The sequence below is a fragment of the Exophiala aquamarina genome, assembly GCF_000709125.1.
Source record: "Exophiala aquamarina CBS 119918 chromosome Unknown aczIA-supercont1.8, whole genome shotgun sequence".
Lineage (NCBI taxonomy): Eukaryota > Fungi > Ascomycota > Eurotiomycetes > Chaetothyriales > Herpotrichiellaceae > Exophiala > Exophiala aquamarina.
The window spans coordinates 349331-372671 of NW_013550580.1; the positions used below are offsets into that span (position 1 = coordinate 349331).

Sequence of the window (23341 nt, forward strand, 5' to 3'; positions counted from 1 at the left end):
ATGATGGCTCGGGATCTTCCAGAGCTCCAGAAACACGCATCGTTGTATAGCCAGTACACACCCGACCCTCGGCTTAGCTAGGCTGCGCATTGCCATGAGCCCTGGGCCACTTCCACCATTAATTGCAGTCTATGTGATCCTCCGCCGGGGGGGACAAGCAATATCTAGGTGTGCTCGACATCACAACTACCCAGCTAGCTAGTCGGAGTAAGTAAGAGAGGAGATGGCTTCTGCTGGTAAGTCCTCTCGTCGACCGACCGCCTACTCAGGTCTTCCCTTTGTTCACTAACCCACCACTTTGTTTCATGACACAGCACTTTCTTCCATTTCGGGAGCCACGCTCGCTGCTGCCGCTCCCGCAGCGCTGGCCGGGCTCGCCTACTTGAACGCACGATGGCGCGTCTCGCTCGACCTGCACATGGCTCGCTCCATGCTCGGCGCAATCCTCGCGTGGAAGCGACTCGAGCGAACCAAGCAAATCAACTCCTTCTACCGCCTGGAGGAGTACGCTCACTCCGCCGCCATCAAGGATGAGCCGTTCCTAGTGTACCAAGGCCAGTCATGGAGTTTCCACGAGTCGTATCGCATTATCCTCAGGTACGCAAGGTACCTGCACGTGCGGCACGCAATCCAACCCGGCGATATCGTCGCGCTGGATTTCATGAACAGCCCTCAGTTCATGTTTGTCGTTCTGGCCGTTTGGTCTCTGGGGGCTGTGCCGGCGACTGTTAACTACAACCTTGTGAATGAGGCTTTTGTTCATAGTGTGAGAACCTGCCGTGCACGGCTGTTGGTGGTGGAGCCTGAGGTCGAGGCGCGAGTCCTGACCGACGAGACGCGGTCGGTCATTCAAGCAGCTGGGTTTCGAGGGCATGATGCCCTGCCCCTGGAAATCGTTGTGCTCACCGAGGAGCTGCAATCGTCGCTTGAGGTGGAGAACGAGAATGAACCACCCTTCCGCGCTCCTGACACAGCGCGTTCAAACGCTACTGCTCGCACGCCGGCGATACTCATCTTCACGTCAGGCACGACCGGTCTCCCAAAGGCAGCCATCGTCCCCTGGCAGCGTATGGTCCTGGGCTCAGGCATAATGCACCGCTGGATGGGCGTCAAGCCAGTCACCTCTAAATCACCCGACCGCCTCTATGTGTGCATGCCGCTGTACCACGGCACCGCCTTCCTCCTCGGTTTCAGTCTCTGCCTCGAAGCAACAGCGACACTCGTCATAGGCAGAAAATTCTCCGCCTCCAAGTTCTGGGACGACGTGGCCGCCTCAGATGCCACTGTGGTCTCGTATGTCGGTGAAACCTTGCGGTACCTGCTCGCGGCGCCGCCTCGGCCGAACGATAGCACAAAGCACCGTGTGCGCCTGGCGGTAGGTAATGGCCTGCGCCCTGATGTCTGGGACCACTTCAAGGAGCGCTTCGGCATCGAGACGATTGCCGAGTTCTATGGCGCCACGGAATCGGTATCTGCGAGTTGGAATCTGAATCGAAATTCTTTCTCCTCCGGAGCGATCGGCCAGGTCGGATTGCTCTTCGATCTGTATTACTCTAAGACGCAGGCGATCGTCGAAATCGACTGGGAGGTCGAAGCGCCGCGAAGGGATCCCGAGACGCGATTTTGTACTCAAGTCCCTAGGGGCGAGCCCGGCGAGTTGCTGTATGCCCTCGACGCCGCTGATGTAGCATCCACGTATCAAGGATATTTCGGCAATCAGAAAGCGAGCGACTCGAAGGTCTGGAGGAATGTCTTCAAAAAGGGGGACGCCTGGTTCCGATCAGGGGATGTCGTGCGCTTTGACAAGGAAGGCAGAATGTGGTTCTCTGATAGAATCGGCGATACTTTCCGCTGGCGCAGCGAGAACGTCTCCACGAATGAAGTCGCCGAGGTGTTAGGTCGGCATCCTGCCGTGATCGAAGCGAATGTTTATGGTGTCGAGATCCCGAATCACGACGGTAGAGCTGGATGTGCAGCGACTTTACTCCATGGTATAACTACAGCTAATGATGGGCTTGTGCTTGACCAGAGCTTGTTGAAAGACTTAGCAGACCACGCTAGGAAGGAGCTGCCGAAATATGCGGTGCCTGTGTTTTTGAGGCTGGTCACAGAGCTCAAGGCAACGGGGAATAATAAACAACAGAAGCATATCATGAGGGCCGAGGGAGTGGATCCTGCTAGAGTCAGTGCTGGGGATAGAATCTTCTATCTGAGACCGGAAAATGATAGATTCGAAGTGTTCGGGGTCAAGGAATGGGAGGAGCTACAGGCTGGAAGGGTAAAGTTGTAGACACGTATTTGTTTACATCACTTCCTCACAATGAGAGCTGATTCCATGCTCAGTCCCACATATCCTTAAGCCCAGCGGGTCTCTCTGCTCACCCCATTTTTACACTTTGCAGGCAGTCCGAATTGGCAATCGTACCGAAAAAGTGCTCATCGTCGGTGTTGGACAGAGGCAGAAAATCAGCAAGACTTCCCCAGTCAATCGCGTCCATATGATCAAATGAGAGGGCTTGCGGATCAATGCTCTGTAAATCTCTCTTAGTGCATGGCATCTCGTCATGGCGCGTAAGGGGCAGATCCGTGACATTCTCACAGGGAGACACATCCTTAAAACTCGAAGATACGGTACTCGCGTCCAAGTTGAGCTGACGACTTCCCGGACAGACGTGAACGCCGTGGTACTCGACTCCCCAAAGATTTGATTCTGAGTCGAACAGCAGGGTGATATTAGCGAGAAGGGCGATGAACGACATCATGTCGAATGCTTGGTCGCCGCCAGGGAATGCCTCCCGACCCGTCTCAATTAGTTTGATACAGAAAAAAAGGGATTCAAGTACCTCCGCCACGTCTTCAGTCTCTTGGCGTTCGAGACGCTTTGTATGCGTGATAAACGTGGTTATTTGAAATGATACGGACGCAGTGGCAGGGAGGTACCGGCCCAGACCCGATTTGTGCATTTCTCGATCAACACGCGAGACTTCAATGGCAGCTTCTTCAACTCGAGCGGCTGAGACCGTTTTGTCACGCTCTCGAAGTTGAGGTCGGTGTAGGGCTGATACAGCCGTCCAAAAGGTGATATACAAGGATGCTGCATTAGCCATAATGCAACGACTAGTGACCCCTTGACTGGCTAGGATTCGGTAAGAGCAAGAAGGGGAAAGACGGCTGTAAAGGGCTTGAAGTTGGTCATCGTAGATTTGCACCAGTTCTTTCCCAGGTGAGCTCCTTTTCGCAAACAGCATGGTTGCTGTCGACCCGTTGTCCCCCCTGGCTGTCGAAGTGCTGAATTCGTCTTGAAGAACGGAGAAATGAAGTGCAAGTATTTTGCCGCTCAGCTTGCATATCTCTGTGGCATTTATGCACATCTCTGCTAGCGATATCTGGTCATCCATGCTCGGAAAGATTGTGTCTTCCTCACCAGGATAGTTGATGAAGTCAAAATCTTCAAGTGTAAGCGGAGGCGTGTCAAACTCCTCGTCTCGGATTCGCAGATATCGTCCCATCGCAATCCCTAACATTCGATCTCGAGTATAGCAAGACCACCACACTCGCTTGAACAGCTTTGTTTCTTGCGACTTGACCTTGTATTCGGCCTGCCTGTGCATACCCAGGGTTTGTGCAAGAGTAATAGCAATTCCCGTCCAGTACCATGCGCCTCTGTTATCGCCTGGTTTCTCATTCCAATATGCCATGAGGAGTACAGCTTGGATTATGGAGATCTTCTCACTCTCAACATCATGATCGTAGAGCAACTGAAGCAATAGTCAATTTTCAACTCCTACAGCGTTTTAGGGGTAGCACCTACCCGGGTCTTATTATAGAATGCCTTTCGACAGGCGCGCCGTGTATCGAAACCCACTTTGCGTATATCACTTAGATCTACAAAAGGAATGGCGGTGAAAGCAATAGCTTGCAATGTCAGGATACCGATGCTCGCGCTCTTGCCAGCCAGGACCCCAACACAGCATGAAAGGTCAATTGTGGGCATCATTGGATGGACAAAATGGGCATAGGCCGTCAAGATAGCTTTCATAAACTTCGGCGACGGTACGTCTAGTGCGCCTTTCATACGGAGATAGTCAATATCGTCTGGAGTGAGGTCGGGAGATAATGGCTTAACAAAAGTTGGAAGACCACCATGGCTTATCTTGAAGGAGTTCTCTGAAATACAAGGCGGAGGAGGGGCGCTCAAGCTTCGAGGTGTCAAGGCGGCAGACAACGAAGTATGAACGGCGCCTTTGTCGACAAGAGATGCGTAAGTTAATTCCTGGTGCAAGAAGCGTTCATCCAACTGAGCAACACAATGTTTGGGTGCTGTTAAGCGCAAGTGTCAGTCTTAATAGGAATAATAGATGTGCAGGACTCAGGAGCGACCGCGGTTGCATACCATCGACACCGTGTTGAGACAGCAAAGGCGACTCCACATTGTCATCAAGCCATCCTGCCGTATGAGTGGGAAAGACTTTGCTCAACAGGACGGGTGCTCCACATCCCTTGACGTTGGGATTGGAAGATGTTTTATTTGCACCTGTAGCATTCCTGTCCTTCGAAGCCTTTGCCTTGTTCCTGAGATGTCGATAAGGCCTCTTGCCTCGTCTGGACTTCGCGGTGAAGCATTCAATGTCATCAGTGAGACAATTGCTGCACGGCGGGCCACACTCTTCGAAGTTACAGCGAATCTTCCTTGACCGGCAACTCAAACAAGCCCGTCCGGCTCTTTTCGTTGGAGGCTCCTGAGACATCGAAGCTGCCAACTAAATACGATGGCGATTTGACTACCAGCAAGAACGATGGAGTCTTCCCTCTGCCCGTCTAGGTTGTGTCATACCGTACTGAGTGCAACGAGAAAGAAGAAGATACAATACTTTGTCCAGGCATCTCGCCAACCAGGTTTCGACAAGATGCACATCGCGGTCACAATGCCTTCCCCGCAAGGCCTGACCAGGCCATGTCGAATTTGGTCTTTCCATTTCCAAAAGGTAGCTCAGAAGATCGAAGCGAGGTATGTAGGCCGTGGCAACACTCCGGCTGGTGCTGGTAGCCGAACCAGAACGGTATACCGCACCTCGAGAACGAATGGCAGCCTGGAAACCTAAGGTTAGTGTGAACGCCGTGTCTTAGCAGTGGAGTCATTACCTACTCGAATGTAGCTAAACGCAGGGCCCGACGGCCCCCCAAGCCCAAGCCTATCCGCCCCGGGGGATGTTTTATTTCTTGGCCTTTTTTTATACCCCGTTTGGCTAGGCTGACAGTTCCTGTATACTATGGTCTCCTGGTATCAGATGACTCCAGACACCGATAGACTAAATCTCTGGTACAAGAAAAGAGAAGAGAGGAGAAGCAGAATTACACAAGACAGACCATTTTGTAGACCTGTAATTAGTTACGTGATCACGAAAGTACATAGTATTAAACCATCAAAGCATAGGATGTAATGTACTGTTGAGCAGGTCTCACTGATAGGCGTCTGTAAGCATTCAGAATAAAGCAGCCCCTGCAATACAGGTAGTAGGTGTGATACTATCTACGCCTATACGCCTTCCATAAGAGCTGTCCCTTTCCCTTGACTAGAACCTCGCTAGAACCTTCTCTCCAATATCCATCAGGGCGTATTTAGAGAACTTCTTCTGCGAAACTGTGCGTTCGACCTGTTCTTTCGTGAACCCTTTGGCCTGTGTGGCCGGGTTATATCCAAGCCCCGTGATCCTGGCCACTTCTGAGTCTGAGACAGGTCGAGCTGCTTTGTTATCCGCACGCTTGTAGATTGTGACGATGGATGCACCTCCTAGTCCGAGGTTCTGCTGGAGGGCGTATCTGGTCTCCTTGTCCTTGACAAGGCGGTTGTTAGCCCAGCCTCGTAGTTGCCAGACCAGCTCCGCGCATTGGGCAAGTCCAGTCGCGCCTAAAATGCTTCGTCAGCTCATGTTCACGGTAGTAACGAAGAAAGAGATGTACCGAGAGGATGGCCCTTCGAGATCAAGCCTCCTGATGGATTAACCACGTATTTACCGCCGTACGTAATTCCACCCGCACGGACAAGCTCGTGCGCTTTTCCCTTGGGTGCCAACCCGAGCGAGTTGAGCAAAATCATCTCGTTGGCACTAAAGCAGTCGTGCAGTTCAACCACGCTCACATCGTCTGGCGTAATCTTAGCTTGCCCGAAAGCCTCCTTCGCAGCATATTCTGTCATATGGTATCCACAAAGATCAATCGCAGATTTGCTAAATAGCTCGGGAGAGTCTGTACCCAGCTGCTGGCCAATGATTTGAACTGCTTGAGCCTTGAGTCCGGGTCTCTTATTCAAGAAAGCTTCGGAAACGAGAACGACAGCTGCCCCACCATCAGAAGTCGGGCAGCACTGAAGCTTTGTCATGGGTGGGTGGATCATAGGTGACTTAAGGACCTCATCTAGCGTGTACTCTTGCTGGAATTGTGCGTAAGGATTTCGTGTACTGTGTTCATGGTTGACACGACTGATTTCTGCGAAATCTTTCGCGTCCGCGCCGTATTTCTCGATATATTCTTGGGCCGCATTGCCGAACATTTGTGCGGCGAAAGGAGAATTTGTAATACCTTTTGTCTCTTGCACGACGTGAAGGGTAGTCTCCATAGGACTCGCATGGTCTTCGAAATGGCCCTTCAGACTGCCGGGGGCCATTTTCTCGAAGCCAACGACAAGAATACAATCAGCTGCACCGTAAGCGATGCTTTGTCTAGCCATGTTCAAACCACTACTCCCCGTGGAACAGTTGCTATTGACATTGTAGATAGGTATTTGAGTCATCCCGAATTGATAAAAGACTCGCTGACCACAGGTAGAGTCGCCGTATACGTAGCAGCCAATGCCCTGGTCGACCTCATCATACGAGATTTGAGCATCAAGCATTGCCTTGATACCGGCTTCAAAGCCAACTGGATTGTTGTTAGTGCAAAGGACCACGCATTCAAAGACACATGCACTTCAATGGGCCCTCGAGACCATTAGTGGCCAGCTGCGGGAGATTTACCTTCTGTGTCTGTCGACAGAATAGGTAGTTAGCAATGATCCAACCTGGCCATCGAGATCAGGAACTTACAGTCAACCTTGCCCCTGGGCTTGATGAACTTGGTCATTCCCACCCCGAGAACGTATACTGGACCCGGATTCTTGACCATTGTGGCGGCGCTTGAATACTAAATTTTCTGAGGGTAGAGTGAGACAGGGATTTCCGAGAACACGAGACTGATCAAGTGGTTCATACTATTTGGAGAGAACTGGCGGTTTTGAATGATTGCTAAATGCAACCTCTCGATTTGAGGCGGAAATAATAATGAACACGCATGCTCTGTATCGGCACAAATGAACTACGTCCCTCGGCCATCATCGGCTTCTTGCATGCTTCATATCACCGCACACTTTTCAACGTGGCGAGAATGTTATGAATTTGCATTGCCGTGCGCGGCCGAGGCTTCCATTCCATTTGCAACTCTCTTACCACCTTTATGCACATCAACCTGTTCAACAACGTGATCTACAAGAAAGGTGATTTGGTGGATGTCGGAATATTACCACCCAGTTGCTAGTTAGCTATGCTTGGTTAGATCCACGAACAACCACCATAGTGCGGAGTATATTGGGCTAGGCCTAGCGACATAGATTGGCGGTCGCTTTTCCTGGCATAGCCTCGTGAAGGGTCTATCGAATTTGATTCCGGGGGTCTGTGGTATGGAATAGTGGAGACTCCGCCCCGAGGTCGTTTGCATAGCCGGCCAAGAAGCCGATCCATCTTCAAAAGATTGTTCAAAGAAATCGTGATGGGTTCCACCGGTGAAGAGGTCAAACCCGCTTCTTTAGGTTGATTACTAAACGTACCCAAATCCTGCACCCTATCATGGCGAATATTGACAAGGCTGAGGAAGTTCATGAGGAACAGATTTCGAGTAATACTCCCGAGGCGGAGAAGTTCGAGGTCGACAATGTCCGCAACGATGAAGCATTGAAAGTTATCGCTGCTTATGGTGGTCCATCAACTTGGGAGCCTCTGGAGGAGAAGAAGCTGCGGAGGAAGATCGACAGGCGTCTGCTGCCCATTCTCTGCGTAACATACGCTATGCAGTACTATGACAAAGGTATGAGTCGGTCCATACTATGCGCAGTCATCCATGATGGTGTTTTCTTTCCAGTAACACAACGGTAGCGATGATATCTTTGGCGGTGAGTGTTCAGGGCAATTTCTATATCGAAAGTCATGGCTCAGTGTAAGTGAACAGGCCATTTTCGGACTCCGTGAGGACCTGCAGTTGACAGGAAACCGCTACTCATTTGCGGCCGCCATATTCTTCCTGGGGTTTATCGCCGGTGCATACCCAGCTTCTCGATTGGCACAGAGATATCCTGTCGAGCGAGTTGCCGGAGGCTTGGTCTTCGTCTGGGGTACCTGTTTCATTCTCACGCCAGTATGAGTAGAAACCTCCGAAGAGAATATTGATTGTGATGACATTTTAGGTATGCACGAGCTATAAAGGCCTATACGCTCAGCGATTTTTTTTGGGTGCTCTCGAGGCTGGCATTAGTCCAATTTTTATGCTTGTCGTCGGCCAATTTTACAAGAAGGACGAGCAAGCTCTCAAGATCGGGTCAGTCTTGCCACTAACTTCATGTCTAAACAGGACCTAAGGTGTTTAGGATTTGGTTTTCGGCCTCGTCTTTCGTCTCGTTTATTGGTTTCCCAATAAACTGGGGCTTAGGCCATATCAATGGATCTCTCAAGCCCTGGAAATACATGTACCTGGTTGGTGGTGCCATGACCATATCGTGGGCGTTCGTCATCTTCTTTTTCATGCCACCGGATCCAATCCGAGCCAAAGGTTTGACTGACAGAGAAAGATATATCGCTGTCGCACGGTTACGAGTCAATAACGCAGGCGTCCGAAACCTTCATTTCAAGAAAGCACATGCCCTAGAATTGGTGAGAGATGAGAAGTTTTGGCTTGTCATGGCCATGGGTTACCTCAGTATGATCGCCGCTGGCCCTGTGAATGCCTTTGTTCCTCTCATTGTAGCTGTCGGTTTCCAAGTTGGCGTATTCAAGACTCTCCTCTATCTTTCACCTGGAGGAATCTTTATTGGTATCTGCATCGTTGGTACCACCTTTTTGGCCTATAAGGTGAAGAATGCGAGGTGCTACATAATTTTTGTTGCTCAGTTGGTCACAGTTGTAGCAGCAAGCCTTTTATGGAAGCTGCCAACTAGTAACCTGGGCGGCCTTCTCTTTGCCTGCTACATTCTGCCTGGTTTCACTTGTGCATGGGGTTTGTTGATGGGTCTTTCGATTGCCAATGCCGCTGGTTATACTAAGCGAGTCATCAGCTCGTCCGGAATCCACTTGGGATACTGCCTAGGTATTCGTGCCGTCAGGAAAAGCTCACTTAATGGTTCTGACTCTCTCTAGGCCAATTCACTGGACCTCTCCTCTACAAAGACAAAGACGCGCCTCGATATGGTCCTGGCTTTCAGGCTGTCGTGGGTACTGCAGTTGCATCTGCAGTTTTATCCCTAGTGTACCGATCCATTTGCGTCTGGGAAAATAAGCGTCGTGATGAAGCAGGTATCAGCGAGGCATATGAGCATGCCTACGATGACGATGTGACTGACAAAAAGGTACGAGCTCGAGATCAACATGATGAGTTTCAACACTGATACAGCGCTTCATAGAATCCTCAATTCCGGTACGTATACTAGCATTCACGTCTAAAGGCCCACCTGCAAGCGAGGAAGGCTTTGATAGCTCAACGGTGAGCCGGATACGGCAGTGTTGGAAAATGGCCTCTACTTGGAAGCCTAAACTCGATGGCCCCTTGCATAGAGTGAGCACTAGGTCCTCGTAGGTCCAGTCATACCTCAGCATTTCTTCAGTTTTGGAAACCAGCCATAAAGAGAGCGCTGCATGATGGTGACCAGCTCGCTAAGGTGTGTGGACAAATTTGTATGGCAATAAAGAACTCAATAATGTGTTGTTTAGATTAAGTAGCCTCGCCAAGAACCCGTTCGCTACCAACCTTAATTTAGTCCATCACACTATACGGAGTACTCCGTATACCATTATCCTATCTCCGACATATCACTCGGTGCCCCAAGGTACTTTAGGTGTAATGTTGTTCAATAATAACAGATTGGCTTGAGCGTTTGGTTGATGTAGAGCTTGATGTATCTAACTAGGTATTTATTTGCTGGGATCAAACTTAAGTGCGAGTTCGCCAATCAAACTTGTCTTGTTACAGAGGACTTTGGTAGTGCTCTTCAATCACAATGACTGGGCGGCTTTCCCCAGATATCAACCGACATAGCACCCTCTCGCCGTCTCAGGTGGTGCTCCTCCAAGCAAGACTGGTGGCAGAACTTCCTTATACTCTCCCACTGGCAAGGAGGATAGAATTCCACCTCAATCATCCGCTTTCGGAAACATCAAGAATCTTCGTTGCTGCCGTTGTTCCCGGGCAAAATCATGAACCCGCCGCGTTGAATGACGCCGAGTCTGCTGCGGAGGATGCTCATGTCCGTGGTTGGCTTGACTCGTGGCTCCATGAAGATTCATCTCCAGGAACAGCCTTGCCATGGCTTGCGGCGCACATCGACCTGAGCACACAAGGCCAAACACAAGTCTGGGTATACGCAAGCTGGGAGCATCCCGGAGTTGGCTATTTCTCTTCGTCTGTGACAGACCTACCTTCCGTGTCAGAAGAAGCATCAGCCACGGTTTCAGAGACGTCCTCAATCGCACCTGCTGCATCACTCGATGGTGAGGGCGATCCACACGCACAAATTCATGAGGAGTTGTTTAACACACTTTTCCGCTACATATACACAGATCTCGTTCCTTGCCAGCCAACCACTCCAAATGAAGACTGGCTCGAACTCCAACGCACGGGGAAATACCTCTCTATCCCATACTCACGGGACAAGGTGCTCTTCGGAACGGTCCACGAAGTTCTATGGCGATATTTTGATAATACTGCCAGAACCAGGATCGATCCCAGTTATCTCAAGTATGTTTTCAGTCTCCCTACTTTGGGACCACAGGATACTCAAGACGCGACCATCAATCGCGAAGTCAGCCTGCCCGAGGGGTACTATCTCGCGGACATGCGGCGCGAGCATCTCCAGATGGTGCTCGATCGGACACCGATCCCGCGTACACTTGCCTTGCTCTATCAGATGGAGTCCCTTGGCCTGTTTTTTGTGGACAATCCTACCCCAATCGGCTGGGGGTTTCTCTCCAAGGACGGCAGCATCTCCAGCCTCCACACAGAAGCGGAGCACCGGGGTAGGAACCTAGCTGTGGCGGTAGGCAAGGGACTACTATGTAGAGGCAGGATGATCTCACAAAGCAAGCAAGGCGTCTACTATGGACATGCGGACTCAGCGCAGTCTAATATCGGGAGTCGCAGGGTTATGGAGAAACTGGGCGGTGTCCCCAAGTGGAAGGTTGCTTGGTTGGAGATCGATCTTCGTGCATTGTTACTTGCAAGTAAGTGAAAACGAACGAGATGAGATTGACATGGTCCAGCTGTAAGGAAACATGAGAGAGAAGATGTACAGGGGGCTAGAAAAACGTGCGCGGTCTGCTTAGCTGCCTTTAATAGTCCATGTCTTCGATAGCTAGATATCGTCGAACATAGACGAGGTTTCGAGACCCATCGCATCCATCAGGTTCCTTCACCTTCAGACTTCTTGCTTCGCACAATGCTATTACTGGTGCAAGTGTTGGTACACCGTAGCAGATTTCCTCGGACGTCCCACCAGGTGGGCAGGCGGGGAACACTTTGTTTGAACGCGAACCTTAATGTGTTCGGCATTTAATCTACTTCCGCGCCAAACAATAATACTCGGACATCTCAAGAGGCCAGCCCGATTGAAACTTGTAATCGTTCTTCTCCCGGGGGAGGGGGAGTTCGCCCGCTGAAATCGCGGCCCCTCAACCCCTCAGGCCCGGACACTTGAGGTCGTCCAAGTTAGGTCCCGCACAACGTGAACACTTTCCCCACAAACTCCTGGCGCCATGCAATGCGTCTCGCCGCAGCTCGCCTGAGCTTTGGGACAGGACATAAGAAGTTGAGGGGAGGACGACACGCGCTCTGCCTTGGAAAAGGGCAATAAATACTCGCTCTCTTATGTAGCAGCATCGAAACCATCGCTCTCTCATCCAGAATGCCACTAAAGGTAGGGTCAATCGACGTCATCCAAATCAGCCTTCGGCCCTGTCCAGAGGATCCAAACTACGACAATGCCGATTCGAGGACGACGACGCTACCCAAGGGCCATAGTAAAGGCCCGGGCTACGCTTCATTCCAAGCAAACACCATTTTCGAGAAAGATGTGAAGATTTCTCTGCGTGATGGGGCTCGAATCAGAGCAGATATCTTCCGCCCTGCTGATTCCGACGAGAAAGTCCCTGCTCTCGTCGCGTGGAGCCCCTATGGGAAGTCTGGCAGAGGTACAAACGCTGCTCTACACTAACAAAGAAACCCCACTGTATGACAGCTGAATTGGGTTTGAACTCGATTGACCTTTTGCGCCGTCTGTAGGATTCTTCCACTTAGATCTCGTGCCGGGACGAGTGGGCATTCCTCAGTCCAAGCTTTCCAAGTATGAAAAGTTCGAAGCCCCCGATCCAGCGGAATGGACAGCACGCGGCTACGCCATTGTCAATGTTGACGTGCGAGGCTCATGGGACTCGGAAGGAGGCAGTCTCCCGTACGTTTTGGATCTCCGTCACTCAAACACTGAGTGTGTCCCATAGCAAGAGATCCAACAAGACTGACTTAGAGGGTCCAAACAGCTGGTGGGGAACCCAGGAGGGAAGAGACGGCTACGATGTGACGGAGGAGTTGGCCAAGATGGAATGGTGCAATGGAAGCATTGCGTTTGTGGGAAACTCGTGGCTTGGAATGGCACAGTGGTTCATCGCGGCTGAGCGGCCTCCACACTTGAAATGCATCGCTCCGTTTGAAGGTGCTTCGGACGTCTATCGTGAGCTTGTCTGTCGCGGAGGAGTTCCATCCAAAGCATTTCTCAGGTTTGTTGGCAGTATGCTTTTCGGTGAGTGTTTTCAACACCAGTCTTTACTCGAAGCAATGGACATGTATCATCTACATACTGTTAAGTAGTCAGCGCCTCACTGACAAGCATCAGGTAATGGGACTCAGGAGGACGTGGCGTCGATGATTGAGAAGTACCCATCGATGAACGACTACTGGGCCGACAAACGCGCCAATGTCAGCAATATCAATGTTCCCATCTACGCTCTGGCCTCCTTCTCAACGGGACTCCACACGTTCGGCTCCTTCCGGGGCTTCACAGAAGCGCAGAGTCAGCACAAATGGTAAGCCAGCCATAAGACAATACGTCTTGGTGCCTAGTCAGGAACAGACATTAATCTGGGCACCGCGCGTGCCATGTCGCTTAGGCTCCGAGTCCACGCGACGCAAGAATGGCACGATCTCTACCAGAAAGAGACCAACGACGAGTTACAGAAGTTCCTCGATCGATACACCAAAGGCATCGATAACGGATGGGAGGAAACTCCCAAAGTCCGAGTTTCCATCTACCGATATAACAAGGTCAGTCAGGAAGACATCCCCTTCAATTTCTCTTTTGTCCTGGAAGACGGCGCCGCGCCGTGTCTAGGTTGCACCTGCATATCCGGCCAAATGACTGGTGAATCATGATGAGAGATATACATAGTAACCGCCTCACTTGTTCCTAGGAACCCATCTTGAACCACATCGTCCCAGACTGGCCCATCCCCTCGACCGAGTACAAGACGCTCTACCTGCGTGCCGACGGCAGCCTCCAACACCAACTCCCGAGCGACAGCAGCGCCGACACGACACTGTCCTACCAATCCGACGTGCCGTTCCTACAGATGGACGACGACGACGAAGAACTCGGCTTCCAACACATATTCGCCTCCTCCGCGTACCTGGTCGGCTCGGCGCGCGCCAAGCTCTTCATGTCGACGCCGCCCGACTCAGGCCACGACGACATGGACATCTGGCTGCAGCTGCGCAAAGTGGACCGGTCCGGCGCCGTCCTCCAACAACTGACCATCCCAGCACAGGACTCGCCCATCCCCGACTCCGAGGTCCCGGTGGTGAACCCGCTGCGCTACCTCGGCCCCAGCGGCGCGTTGCGCGCAAGCCACCGCGCCCTGTCCGCACCAGAATCCACGCCCGAGTTCCCCGAACACGACTACACGCGCCGCGACCCCATCTTGCCGGGCCAGATCGTCGAGCTGGACATCGGACTGTGGCAGACGGGCATGGCATTCGAGCCCGGCGAGTCGCTCCTCCTCAAGGTCAGCGGGCATCCCATGACGCTCGCCGAGTTCCCGCCTCTGAGAGGAGCCGAGTTGTCCCAGAATAAAGGGAGGCATGTTCTGCACTTTGGGCCGGACACCCCCAGTGCCTTGGTTGTTCCTTTGATTGACATCTGAGAACTTCTGGCGGATCTAAAAATGCTGGATTGCGAGAGGCCTTTGGGATTTGGCATTCGAGCCCTGTTGCTCAATTGATTGGTTCTTTCATGTGATTTAGCTTTTCTCGAATTGTTTCACCAGGATTTCTTAGAACTTCCTGATCGCCCATCCGGCCAGTATGAGAACAGTATTCAATGAGCACATCCAGGTCGACATCTATCATCTTGATCTAACCGCCTTAACTATTGCTTTAACTGGAGTGTTTTTAACCCCCCTTAGACACCAACCCTCCTCTTCAACAAGACCTCCCCGCCATCAACCCCCGACCTGCCCGTCTTCGGTACCTCAATAATCCCCTCTTGGACCAACTTCTGCGCCAACCGTGGCAGCAGCGCATCACAGCCTTTCGCCACCATAACGTCAACCGCAACAGGCAGGAACTCCTCATGGTGCGTCACGTTCGAGTAGTACGGTGTCTCGCCGAGCGGAAATACGCTGTCCGGCGCCTCGGAGAAGACGCTAAGACGTCCTGCACTGAACCCAACGGGCGGGCGCGGCGGCTTGATGTATTCGTTGCGAGTGTTGACGTCTTCATCGCCGCCCGTGCTGCCTACGTATAGGAAGATTGCGTCGCTGCATGGCCCGCTAGGGCCACCACGTGGTAGGATCTCGGAGTTGAACCAGTCCATAAACACGGTTTTATTGGCGATGGCGTCTGTCACGGCGCTGGCCGGGTAGGAGTCCCCGAAGGCCCAGCGGGCTAGGGGGGCGGGATCGACGAATGGCGTGCGTCCTTGGTGCTGTGCGGCATAGTCGGCGTAGAAGTGGTCGCGGACGAGTGCGGTTTGTTGCTTTGAGATGAGGATCGCGTATGTTAGGTTGAGGAAGGAGGAGAGCGGGCCGGCGATGGGGATGTCGATGTTAGATATGGTCGGAGGGGTATAGTTGCTCCACAGGCTCGTGATGTTGACTGGTGAAATGGTTGCGTTGATGGAGGTCGCGAGTTTGGATGCGAATGAAACAAGGAGCGCTGATGAGTTGGACTCGGAGGCGTTGCTGGGATAGCTCCATGTGTAGATCTTGGTAGGCCACGCTATCGGTACCGCGAGGTCAGTGGAGGTGTAGTTAGTGTCGTAGAGGACGGCTTGGGCAATGTCCCAGAGGTATGGATCTCGAACGAGGAAGCCTGCGGTGTCAAGAGTCGGCGACAAGGGCATAACATGCGTCAGTTCGACCAGACCATGCGAAGGTCGATTCCCGAAGAGTCCTTGAACTGCCGCCGGTCCACGGATAGATCCTCCTGTGTCAGAGCCCACAGCAATGTCTAGCCATTCGTAGGCGGCAATTGAAGCACCAGCGCCAGAGGATGAGGAGGATGGATCCTGGTATCCGTCTCCTCGAGGGTTGAAGGGGGAATGATAGTCAACCCAGTCCGCCGTGGCTTGCTCACCATTTGCGAACTGTGAAGGTTTCTGCTTTCCCACGATGATGGCACCCGCATCGACCAGGCGTTGCATCGACGGTGCTGTAACATTGGCAGGAGGGTAGAGACTCCACCATGCTCGGTTTCCATTGGATGTCCTCACACCCGCGAGGTCGAAGATATCCTTGACGGCGATGCGAACGCCAGCCAGTGGTTGATCCTCTGTGCGAGTGTAGTAGAGGCGTGATGGAACACCAATGGTCACAGATGCCGTACCAGGGATCTGTGCACTGAGACTTGTGAATGTGCCGTCGGGAGTCTGCAACAACGGCTCAGAGAATGAACCCGTAAAGTCGGAGTACAGTCGATAGGTCGGGTAAAGGGACCCAGTGGATGATTCTAGAAAATACGGTCCACTCGGAATGGTAGTTGAATCAAGAGCTAAGATGTTGAATGTGATGTTCTCTGGAGATGTGAGTTGTCCTGTCACTGCATTTGGTAGTAGTACGGCTAAGGGAGGGGTCAGCTGGATGTGCGGGATGCATTATCTGAAGCTTCTCCATGCTTGTCTTCCTGAGTATTCGGCAAGGCTATCACAGAACACATCATGTGTATCTGTTTTGAATCGAGTGTAACGCATGAAAGAGTCCACTTGCCTTGCAAGAATGCCTCCTGAAACACATCGTCCATACTCGTAAAGTTCTCGACCACCGAGCTGATTCCGCTAACCCCAATATCCGCTTGGATTACGGTGACAGGATAGAAGCCATGTACAGCAGACGCAGTACTGAGCACGGCAGGGTCTACCGAGACATTGCCAACAGAATATGGAGAGATATAATAGTAGACATCGTTGAAGGAGACCGAAAAGCCCGTCGAGACGAGTTGTGCTTCTCCTCCAGCGCAAAGCCACCAAAGAGTGACCAGGCTGACAAGAGCCGCCCAATGATACCTGGCGTTAAATAGCATCTTGGTAGAGGCGATCACACACAGGAAAGGAGGTCTCGGCCGGGGGAATCAAATCAACATGGAGTGGAAGGTGAAACCATGTCCCTAGCTGGGGAGCTTTATGCTAGCCATCACGGCAGGGTAACACAACAGATCTGCAGGGTGAGCGGACATGGACGTCGAAGCCGAAAGACTCGGTCGAGCACGGAAGCATGGTGGATGATGGTGACTGATGTCTCTGATTGTGTTTAGGCAATTCAGAGAATCTCTTATCTCCAAGTGTGCTATTGCAGAGAATTCATACTGGCTAGCTCATGGAACTCCTGGTTAGAACGAGCTGTGGGTGCTTCTTTGCATGGATAGTGCGTGGAGCAGAAGCTGAACCAGGGTTGACGTCCATAGGTACGCGTTAAGAATGACTCCGTCTCCCGGGGCGCTTGTGCGATAGCTCCACGCATGGAGAGCCGCATGCGACACCATGATGTAAAACGAGGAGTCATAGTATCTCGCTAGCAGGGCTATCCGATAGAGTAGGCCGCTTGCCTTCTTTTAGTGGCAGACAATGGTTCAGTGGTGAGGTTTGTGGGGATGCACAGATTGAATGAAGTCGAAAGATAAAAGCCTTGATAACGGGATGATGGCTCCTGCCGAACGGGGAAACGCTAATGAACTACTAATCAACTGATTGTTTGTTAGGCAGAAAGGGAGTGGAGTGTACGACACACGTGACCTCAGTATGTGGGATGGAGCATTAGTCAGTGATTTTGTACATACCAGGCACCAGGGGTGCCAGTACGGACAACTCAGTACTCGATGCGATGCTGCATGAATACCCACATTGTTGATCGACATGGGAAAGTAGAATGACACCCACGTGGTAGGTCAGAGAATGGTTGAAGCCACATTCATTCTGGCCCACCTATCTGTGACCTTGTAAGACATATACGGTACATCAGTGGTCAATATTTCTTACTGCCACGAGTCTAATCTCGTAAGACGGTATAATGCAACGAATTGTTGCTGTCTCAGTTCATATATAGCTGGGTCCTACAGCCAATGACACTCCACGATCAATTCGTAGAATTCGTCTCCTATATCCCACACAAATGGGTTTCTTCTAAGAATGTCTCGCCTCCTGTATTATAGTGCTTTCATGGTAGCACCATCTTTGGTGTATCGCCAATAATCATATCCCATCCGGTAAAAAAAGTTCTAGTTCTTGGAGGGGGGGCTCAAATGTCGTCAAATCCGGAAAAGGACCGATATCATGCTGTCAAACCGAACACCATACACGCTGCCGAATACTCTATTTTTCGATGGGGATGTCAGTTTCGACTTCCCTGTTCCTAGACAGGAATTGCTCGCCTCGACTTCTCTCCTGTGCCTGGACATTGGCGATGGCAGATTCCAGCGCACTTGTCAGGTCAATATGGAAGAGAGGGCGGTTGAGGCTGTGAACGACGGCCTTCTTCGACACGTTGGTCCTGTGATATGCCTTGCTATTGCTGAGTTGCCGTTGAATGTCGTGGTTACTGCCAGAGCTGGAGTCATCACGAAGCTTGCTGGCCGCGATATTCTCGGACTTGCTCAAAGGTCGGCCAATTTCCTCGTCACGCGCATGCGACAGCCTTCTGTTCGTTTCCGCTTCTGCCGCAGCAGCAGCAGAACTGCTACCCCCGATTTCTGTAATATTGAAAATCGGTTTCCATCGGGCATACTCCTCAGTTGGAAGGGTGGGATAGCCAAAGCCAGCTGAAGCAAGTGCACGCTTGGTCCAGCGGTTGTTGACGGAGGCAAGATGCCATTGAACCACGTCTGGAGTGGTGTAGCGATCAAGTTGATTGCGGACATCAATCAGGGTCTGAACACTTGTCACGTCAACATTGTTGACGGTGGAGAAATCTAGAATGATGGCCTTCAATGTGGGAAGGCCGTCATTGACTTGTTCCACTTGACCTCGGCGAGGGCCGGGATTATTCCAGGGTCGATCACCAGGACGTGGCCAGGAGTCGGGGTTCGTTCGACGGGTATGCTTGAAGATGTATTCGACCAAGTAGTCTGTGTAGTGGTTTGCGTTTGGATAGTTGAGGCCTTCACTGAAACGATAGATAAAGATACCAGGGTAGGGCGATTCAACATTGATGTCTGGGTTTGAGCCATCGCCATGGTCCAGTGGCAAGAAGATGTTGCGCTCGTCACGTTCATCCGACGCTCGGCGTCCATCGTGGAATTTATCTTCCAACAAATGGTCACCAATGACGGAGTGAATCTTGACTTTACCAACAAAGTGTCCTCGAGCCTTGACGACGCGGAAGAGATAAATAGCCACACTGACGCAAATAGTAGTGTAAATACCATTCTCGATGGAAGAGAAAATAGTGACGAAAACTCCGGCGAAGAACACGATGACCTCTAGAGGGTTGACGCGGTAGAATTGGTAGACTGTCTTGGGTGGAGTGATCAGGTCAAGCACAGCGTGAATAATGACGCCTGACAGCGAGGCACTCGGTATGTAGAAGAAAACGGCGGGAAGAGCGTAGATGGCCAAAAGAACCACAACCGCAGTAATGACACCAGCAAATGGAGTTCTGACGCCAGCTTTGGATTTGATAGCAGTCCTGGAGAAAGAACCTGTCGCCGGGTAGGCACCAAGGAAAGGACCCAAGAGGTTGGTGACACCAATAGCAACAAGTTCCTGGGAAGGATTGATGGTATAATTGTTGATTCGACCGAAGGACTTCGAGATAGCGATGTGTTCAATTAACAAGACAATGACGGAGGCAGGAAGTTCGCGAGCAAAGTAGCTGATGATCTCTGTATTAACGGTTGGCACTGCTGCATGTTGGAAACCTCGTGGCACCTTGCCCAGGATTGCGAAAATAGGCTTCTCACGATGGTGTCGGTTGACCAACCAGCTGATCATGGTATAGAGAAGGATGACGAAAGCTGTCCGGAGGGTGGAGATGAAGAAGAAAGTCTTTGCTCTGCTGGGGTTCTTCCGGGCCAAAAATGCGCAGCCATATCGGATCAGATATAGGAGGAACAAGGCGGTTAAGCCCATAGCAGCATCAATCTTGGTGTGTCCGAGATATTTCAACGTGTTGATGATGACCATATAAGTATGGTCGCGAGTGTTGAATCCTGTGACCTTGATACCCATCATGGTGGGGACTTGACCCGAAGCAATGCTGATGGCGGAGCCAGTCATGAAGGCTGAAATGGCGGTCAAGGGGATGAAGTCAACAATCCATCCCGCGCGAATCAGGCCAATGAAGGCGACAATCGCACCACAGATAATGGCAAGTGCAGAGGCCACAACGTAGCCGGGGATTTCGGGGTGCTCAATGGCAACTTTGTTGACAACATTGCCCACAATGGTCGACATGACGGCAACGGGACCGATCGTGATATCCTTGGACGTCGCAAAAAACCAATAGATGAGGACACCCATGAAGGAGGAGTACAGTCCAAACTCAACAGGCAATTCGGCCAGCTTGGCATAAGCCATGCCCTGGGGTACAACAACGCAGCCGACCGTGATACCGGCGACCAGATCTCCGAAAAACCATTGAAGATTGTACCGCAAGATCCAGTGAGTGAAAGGGAACAGGCTCCAGATGTAGCTGACGACTTGTTTTCTGTCAGGGACAAGGTCCTTCAGCCAGTCAATGGTATGAGGTTCCTCCTCGACATAGGTATCGGCGGTGTTGACGGAATAGGTGGATTCGCCTCGTGTGATGGCATCGTCCTTTTCTTGGTTCTGGTTGATATCAATACCAAGCACTCTGGCCAAAGAGTGGCCAACCTTGGTTGAGGTTGAGGCCATGGCTGGTCGACTCGGGTGGTCTAGAAAGACCTGAATATGTGCTTCAACACTCAAGCAGCAGCTTTGCGTCTGGGTTGCAAGTGGTGGTACCGAGTTCAAGAATGATAACAAGAAAGGGGGCTGACAGGGCAGATCTTTGTTGTTATTTAGGGCCTTCGCAGCGTGGTTGGTGGTACCGTACGGTGGCTGCCGTGTAGGGAGAAGTGGTGATTGCCAAGGCGAGGAATCAGCAGGGCTGCGGATTGGATTGGCGGGATGGGACCAGGGTACGCCTTAGGCCCGTGTAAAGTCCTGAAGGAGCAAGCTAGTCGAGACGTGAAAAGCAGCTCGAGGTCCGGAGAAGAGCTTGTCGAGCGGTAAGACTGTGATTAGGGTAGATAAAGGCTGATCGGAGCCCGTTGGTCCTTCGGAAACGGGTGATGAAGGTGTAGTACTCTGACGACGCGATGGGAATCCCAAAGCACGGGGGTTGAGAGGTGCTGGTATAGTCGGCTCAGAGTTTTCCTCGCAAGAATGGAGATGATGACCTCGTTATGATGTGATTGTTGGAAGGGGTCTAAGGTTTATATGTTCGCCCCCGGGTGAGGATGGCAACACCTTGTAGATCCCTGGGGCCAAGCGAGATGCTCAACTTGGCTGGATATCGGAAGGATGCTGATTGACGAAATACGAGATCTGGACCCCGCCGAGGTGAAGCCCAAGGATCTCACAGACTTTCCATGTCCATGGAAGCAGTACGACTCTTACAAGGCACTTCGGACGCCAGCGAAATGAAGAAAAGGCACTGAGACGGGCAGGATGGGATGGTGATGGGGCGAGGGCGAGGGCGAGGGCGAGGGCGAGGGCGATGGTGCAATCGGTTGTTTGACGAATCGGGGGGAGATTTGAGATAGATCAATGTAGGGACTGCACATGCGACTAACTAGCCTTGAGCGATCAAGCTCCAAGGTCGGAGATGCGGGCGCCGGTAGCACGCGTGGGAGAAGGTACGAGTAGCTGTAGGAGAAAGCCATGCTCGTTGCTCATCACAATTGCGGCTGATGCGATTGTGGGTGGGAATTAAGGCATCCAGATTCGGAAGAAACCTTGTATTAGGGTAAAATTGTATGACACCATTCTTGGCAGTGGAAGGAGGCAATCTGGGGGGGGGGAAGTTGAGCTGGGAGCTTGAGAGTCAACATGCCAGATGCCAGGCTGCGAAAAACAAGCACAGCACTACCGTGCGCGAGTTTGCTTTCCAAGAGCATGTATCTGTATCTTGCACCGGGTCCAGAATTGAAGCTTGCCATGTGGCCATTCTAGGGGCATGGAAAATGCTGTACCCCGTCAGGAGTGTCTCGGGTACCTTTAAGGTAGCTTTGAGGTAACTGACTACCGAATACACCGTGCTTACATGTCCCAGGGACATGCAGTGCGCTAAACACGCCCACCTGAGGTTAGGCGATTAAGGATGGGCGCAGGTCCCACGCCCTGCCTCAAGGGGCATCAGCACATTTCGTCCAGAGTACTGTGCACAGCCGGGCCGCCAGACCGCCAGACCGCCAGACCGCTACACCTCTCTTCAGCAATACGGGGGAGACCTGGGATGGTCGGTAGTGAGCCCAACTTGAACCTGACACCCGGTGGCAGTGGATGGGTTGCCACTTGCAACACACCCTTTTTGAAAGCTGAAAGACCACGAGGCGTTTCACGAAGCCAGGTTCTCACAGGAGCAATATGACGTGCTCTTGTAGTATTTTTAATCAATGCGTAGGTCGGGAGGGGTCGGCTCCAGTTAAATAATTATTCTTACAGGGTCACAAGTGTCGTCTCCTGGGTCGGTGAGTTTGTCTGGAGCCAGGGGACCCGCTGAGTGCCAGTGCCGCCGCAGCGTGGCTCCATCCCAGCGCCCAACAAGGGTAAAGACTCCGTGTGTGTGGACGCCGCCCATACCTCATACCTCATACATACTGTACACACCTCACACCTCACACTTCATACATACTGTACACACCTCATACATACCGTACACACCTCATACCTCATACCCCAACCTCATATGCAGCCAAACCGCAAGGCAAAGGCGGTGACAACACCGCCACCCCCCTCTCTCTGCACCTTGATTCCCTACCAATCAGACATCTTGCCCTCTCTCACTCTTCGGTGTTGCTGTTGACGTGATTCCGCCTAAGACCCAAACAGCCAAGCACATTCCAGTTCGACTGAATCCTGTAATTAATCAGCACCTCGTAGGCAGATGGCACGACAAAGGCCCGCCCGAATCTCACCTCACCTACGAGTACGGTGCCATCATCAAAAGAGCCACAGCCATTTGCTTTTGCACTCTGCCCTCCTCCCCGTTCCTACCTCGTATTCCTCCTGTACGCTTCTGAGGGCCCCATATATTCGAGACACGACCTAGGTAATTAGTTCGACCTTGGACATGAGATATCTCGTAAAGGCTGTGATTGGAAGCGTGATACATCTCGGACTGATGCAATAGCGCCGGGAAACCTCCTTGATCTTTGTCCAACTCTGTTGCTTGGCCAGGCACAGACGGAGTAATGGCTGAAGGTGAAATGTTACGAGTAGGCAGGCACTTGGTAGGCCATCCCGAGCTCCTACTGTAGTACTTGGAGATCAAGCATCCTTGGCAGACGCCTTCCGCAAGCACCAAAGTAATAATGACCCGAAGTGTCAGAT

The 23341-nt window shown here is 51.8% G+C and overlaps 8 protein-coding genes across 8 annotated transcripts; 4 read left to right on the forward strand and 4 right to left on the reverse strand.

Annotated features, from left to right (window-relative positions):
* Nucleotides 1-223: 223 nt before the first annotated feature.
* On the forward strand, nucleotides 224-2290 carry A1O9_08700 (uncharacterized protein; the record flags this gene model as incomplete). The annotated part of the gene is made up of 2 exons (XM_013402183.1): nucleotides 224-236; nucleotides 315-2290. The coding sequence occupies 2 exons, from the start codon at nucleotides 224-226 to the stop codon at nucleotides 2288-2290; spliced, it is 1989 nt and encodes a 662-aa protein (XP_013257637.1).
* Nucleotides 2291-2378: 88 nt separating this feature from the next.
* On the reverse strand, nucleotides 2379-4748 carry A1O9_08701 (uncharacterized protein; the record flags this gene model as incomplete). Its single annotated transcript, XM_013402184.1, has 3 exons — nucleotides 2379-3758; nucleotides 3812-4320; nucleotides 4394-4748. The coding sequence occupies 3 exons, from the start codon at nucleotides 4746-4748 to the stop codon at nucleotides 2379-2381; spliced, it is 2244 nt and encodes a 747-aa protein (XP_013257638.1).
* Nucleotides 4749-5573: 825 nt separating this feature from the next.
* On the reverse strand, nucleotides 5574-7161 carry A1O9_08702 (sterol carrier protein 2; the record flags this gene model as incomplete). Its single annotated transcript, XM_013402185.1, has 3 exons — nucleotides 5574-5908; nucleotides 5962-6918; nucleotides 7083-7161. The coding sequence occupies 3 exons, from the start codon at nucleotides 7159-7161 to the stop codon at nucleotides 5574-5576; spliced, it is 1371 nt and encodes a 456-aa protein (XP_013257639.1).
* A 716-nt stretch (nucleotides 7162-7877) lies between these two features.
* On the forward strand, nucleotides 7878-9727 carry A1O9_08703 (uncharacterized protein; the record flags this gene model as incomplete). Its single annotated transcript, XM_013402186.1, has 6 exons — nucleotides 7878-8125; nucleotides 8250-8442; nucleotides 8492-8622; nucleotides 8672-9387; nucleotides 9438-9646; nucleotides 9701-9727. 6 exons carry the CDS (start codon nucleotides 7878-7880, stop codon nucleotides 9725-9727), a joined length of 1524 nt encoding a protein of 507 aa, XP_013257640.1.
* Nucleotides 9728-10294: 567 nt separating this feature from the next.
* Nucleotides 10295-11521, forward strand: A1O9_08704 (uncharacterized protein; the record flags this gene model as incomplete). The annotated part of the gene is made up of 1 exon (XM_013402187.1): nucleotides 10295-11521. One exon carries the CDS (start codon nucleotides 10295-10297, stop codon nucleotides 11519-11521), a length of 1227 nt encoding a protein of 408 aa, XP_013257641.1.
* Nucleotides 11522-12193: 672 nt separating this feature from the next.
* Nucleotides 12194-14480, forward strand: A1O9_08705 (uncharacterized protein; the record flags this gene model as incomplete). Its single annotated transcript, XM_013402188.1, has 6 exons — nucleotides 12194-12479; nucleotides 12571-12739; nucleotides 12825-13090; nucleotides 13178-13367; nucleotides 13452-13605; nucleotides 13752-14480. The coding sequence occupies 6 exons, from the start codon at nucleotides 12194-12196 to the stop codon at nucleotides 14478-14480; spliced, it is 1794 nt and encodes a 597-aa protein (XP_013257642.1).
* Nucleotides 14481-14737: 257 nt separating this feature from the next.
* Nucleotides 14738-16854, reverse strand: A1O9_08706 (uncharacterized protein; the record flags this gene model as incomplete). Its single annotated transcript, XM_013402189.1, has 2 exons — nucleotides 14738-16374; nucleotides 16578-16854. The coding sequence occupies 2 exons, from the start codon at nucleotides 16852-16854 to the stop codon at nucleotides 14738-14740; spliced, it is 1914 nt and encodes a 637-aa protein (XP_013257643.1).
* A 1285-nt stretch (nucleotides 16855-18139) lies between these two features.
* On the reverse strand, nucleotides 18140-20659 carry A1O9_08707 (SulP family sulfate permease; the record flags this gene model as incomplete). The annotated part of the gene is made up of 1 exon (XM_013402190.1): nucleotides 18140-20659. The coding sequence occupies one exon, from the start codon at nucleotides 20657-20659 to the stop codon at nucleotides 18140-18142; it is 2520 nt and encodes an 839-aa protein (XP_013257644.1).
* Between the last annotated feature and the right edge of the window lie 2682 nt (nucleotides 20660-23341).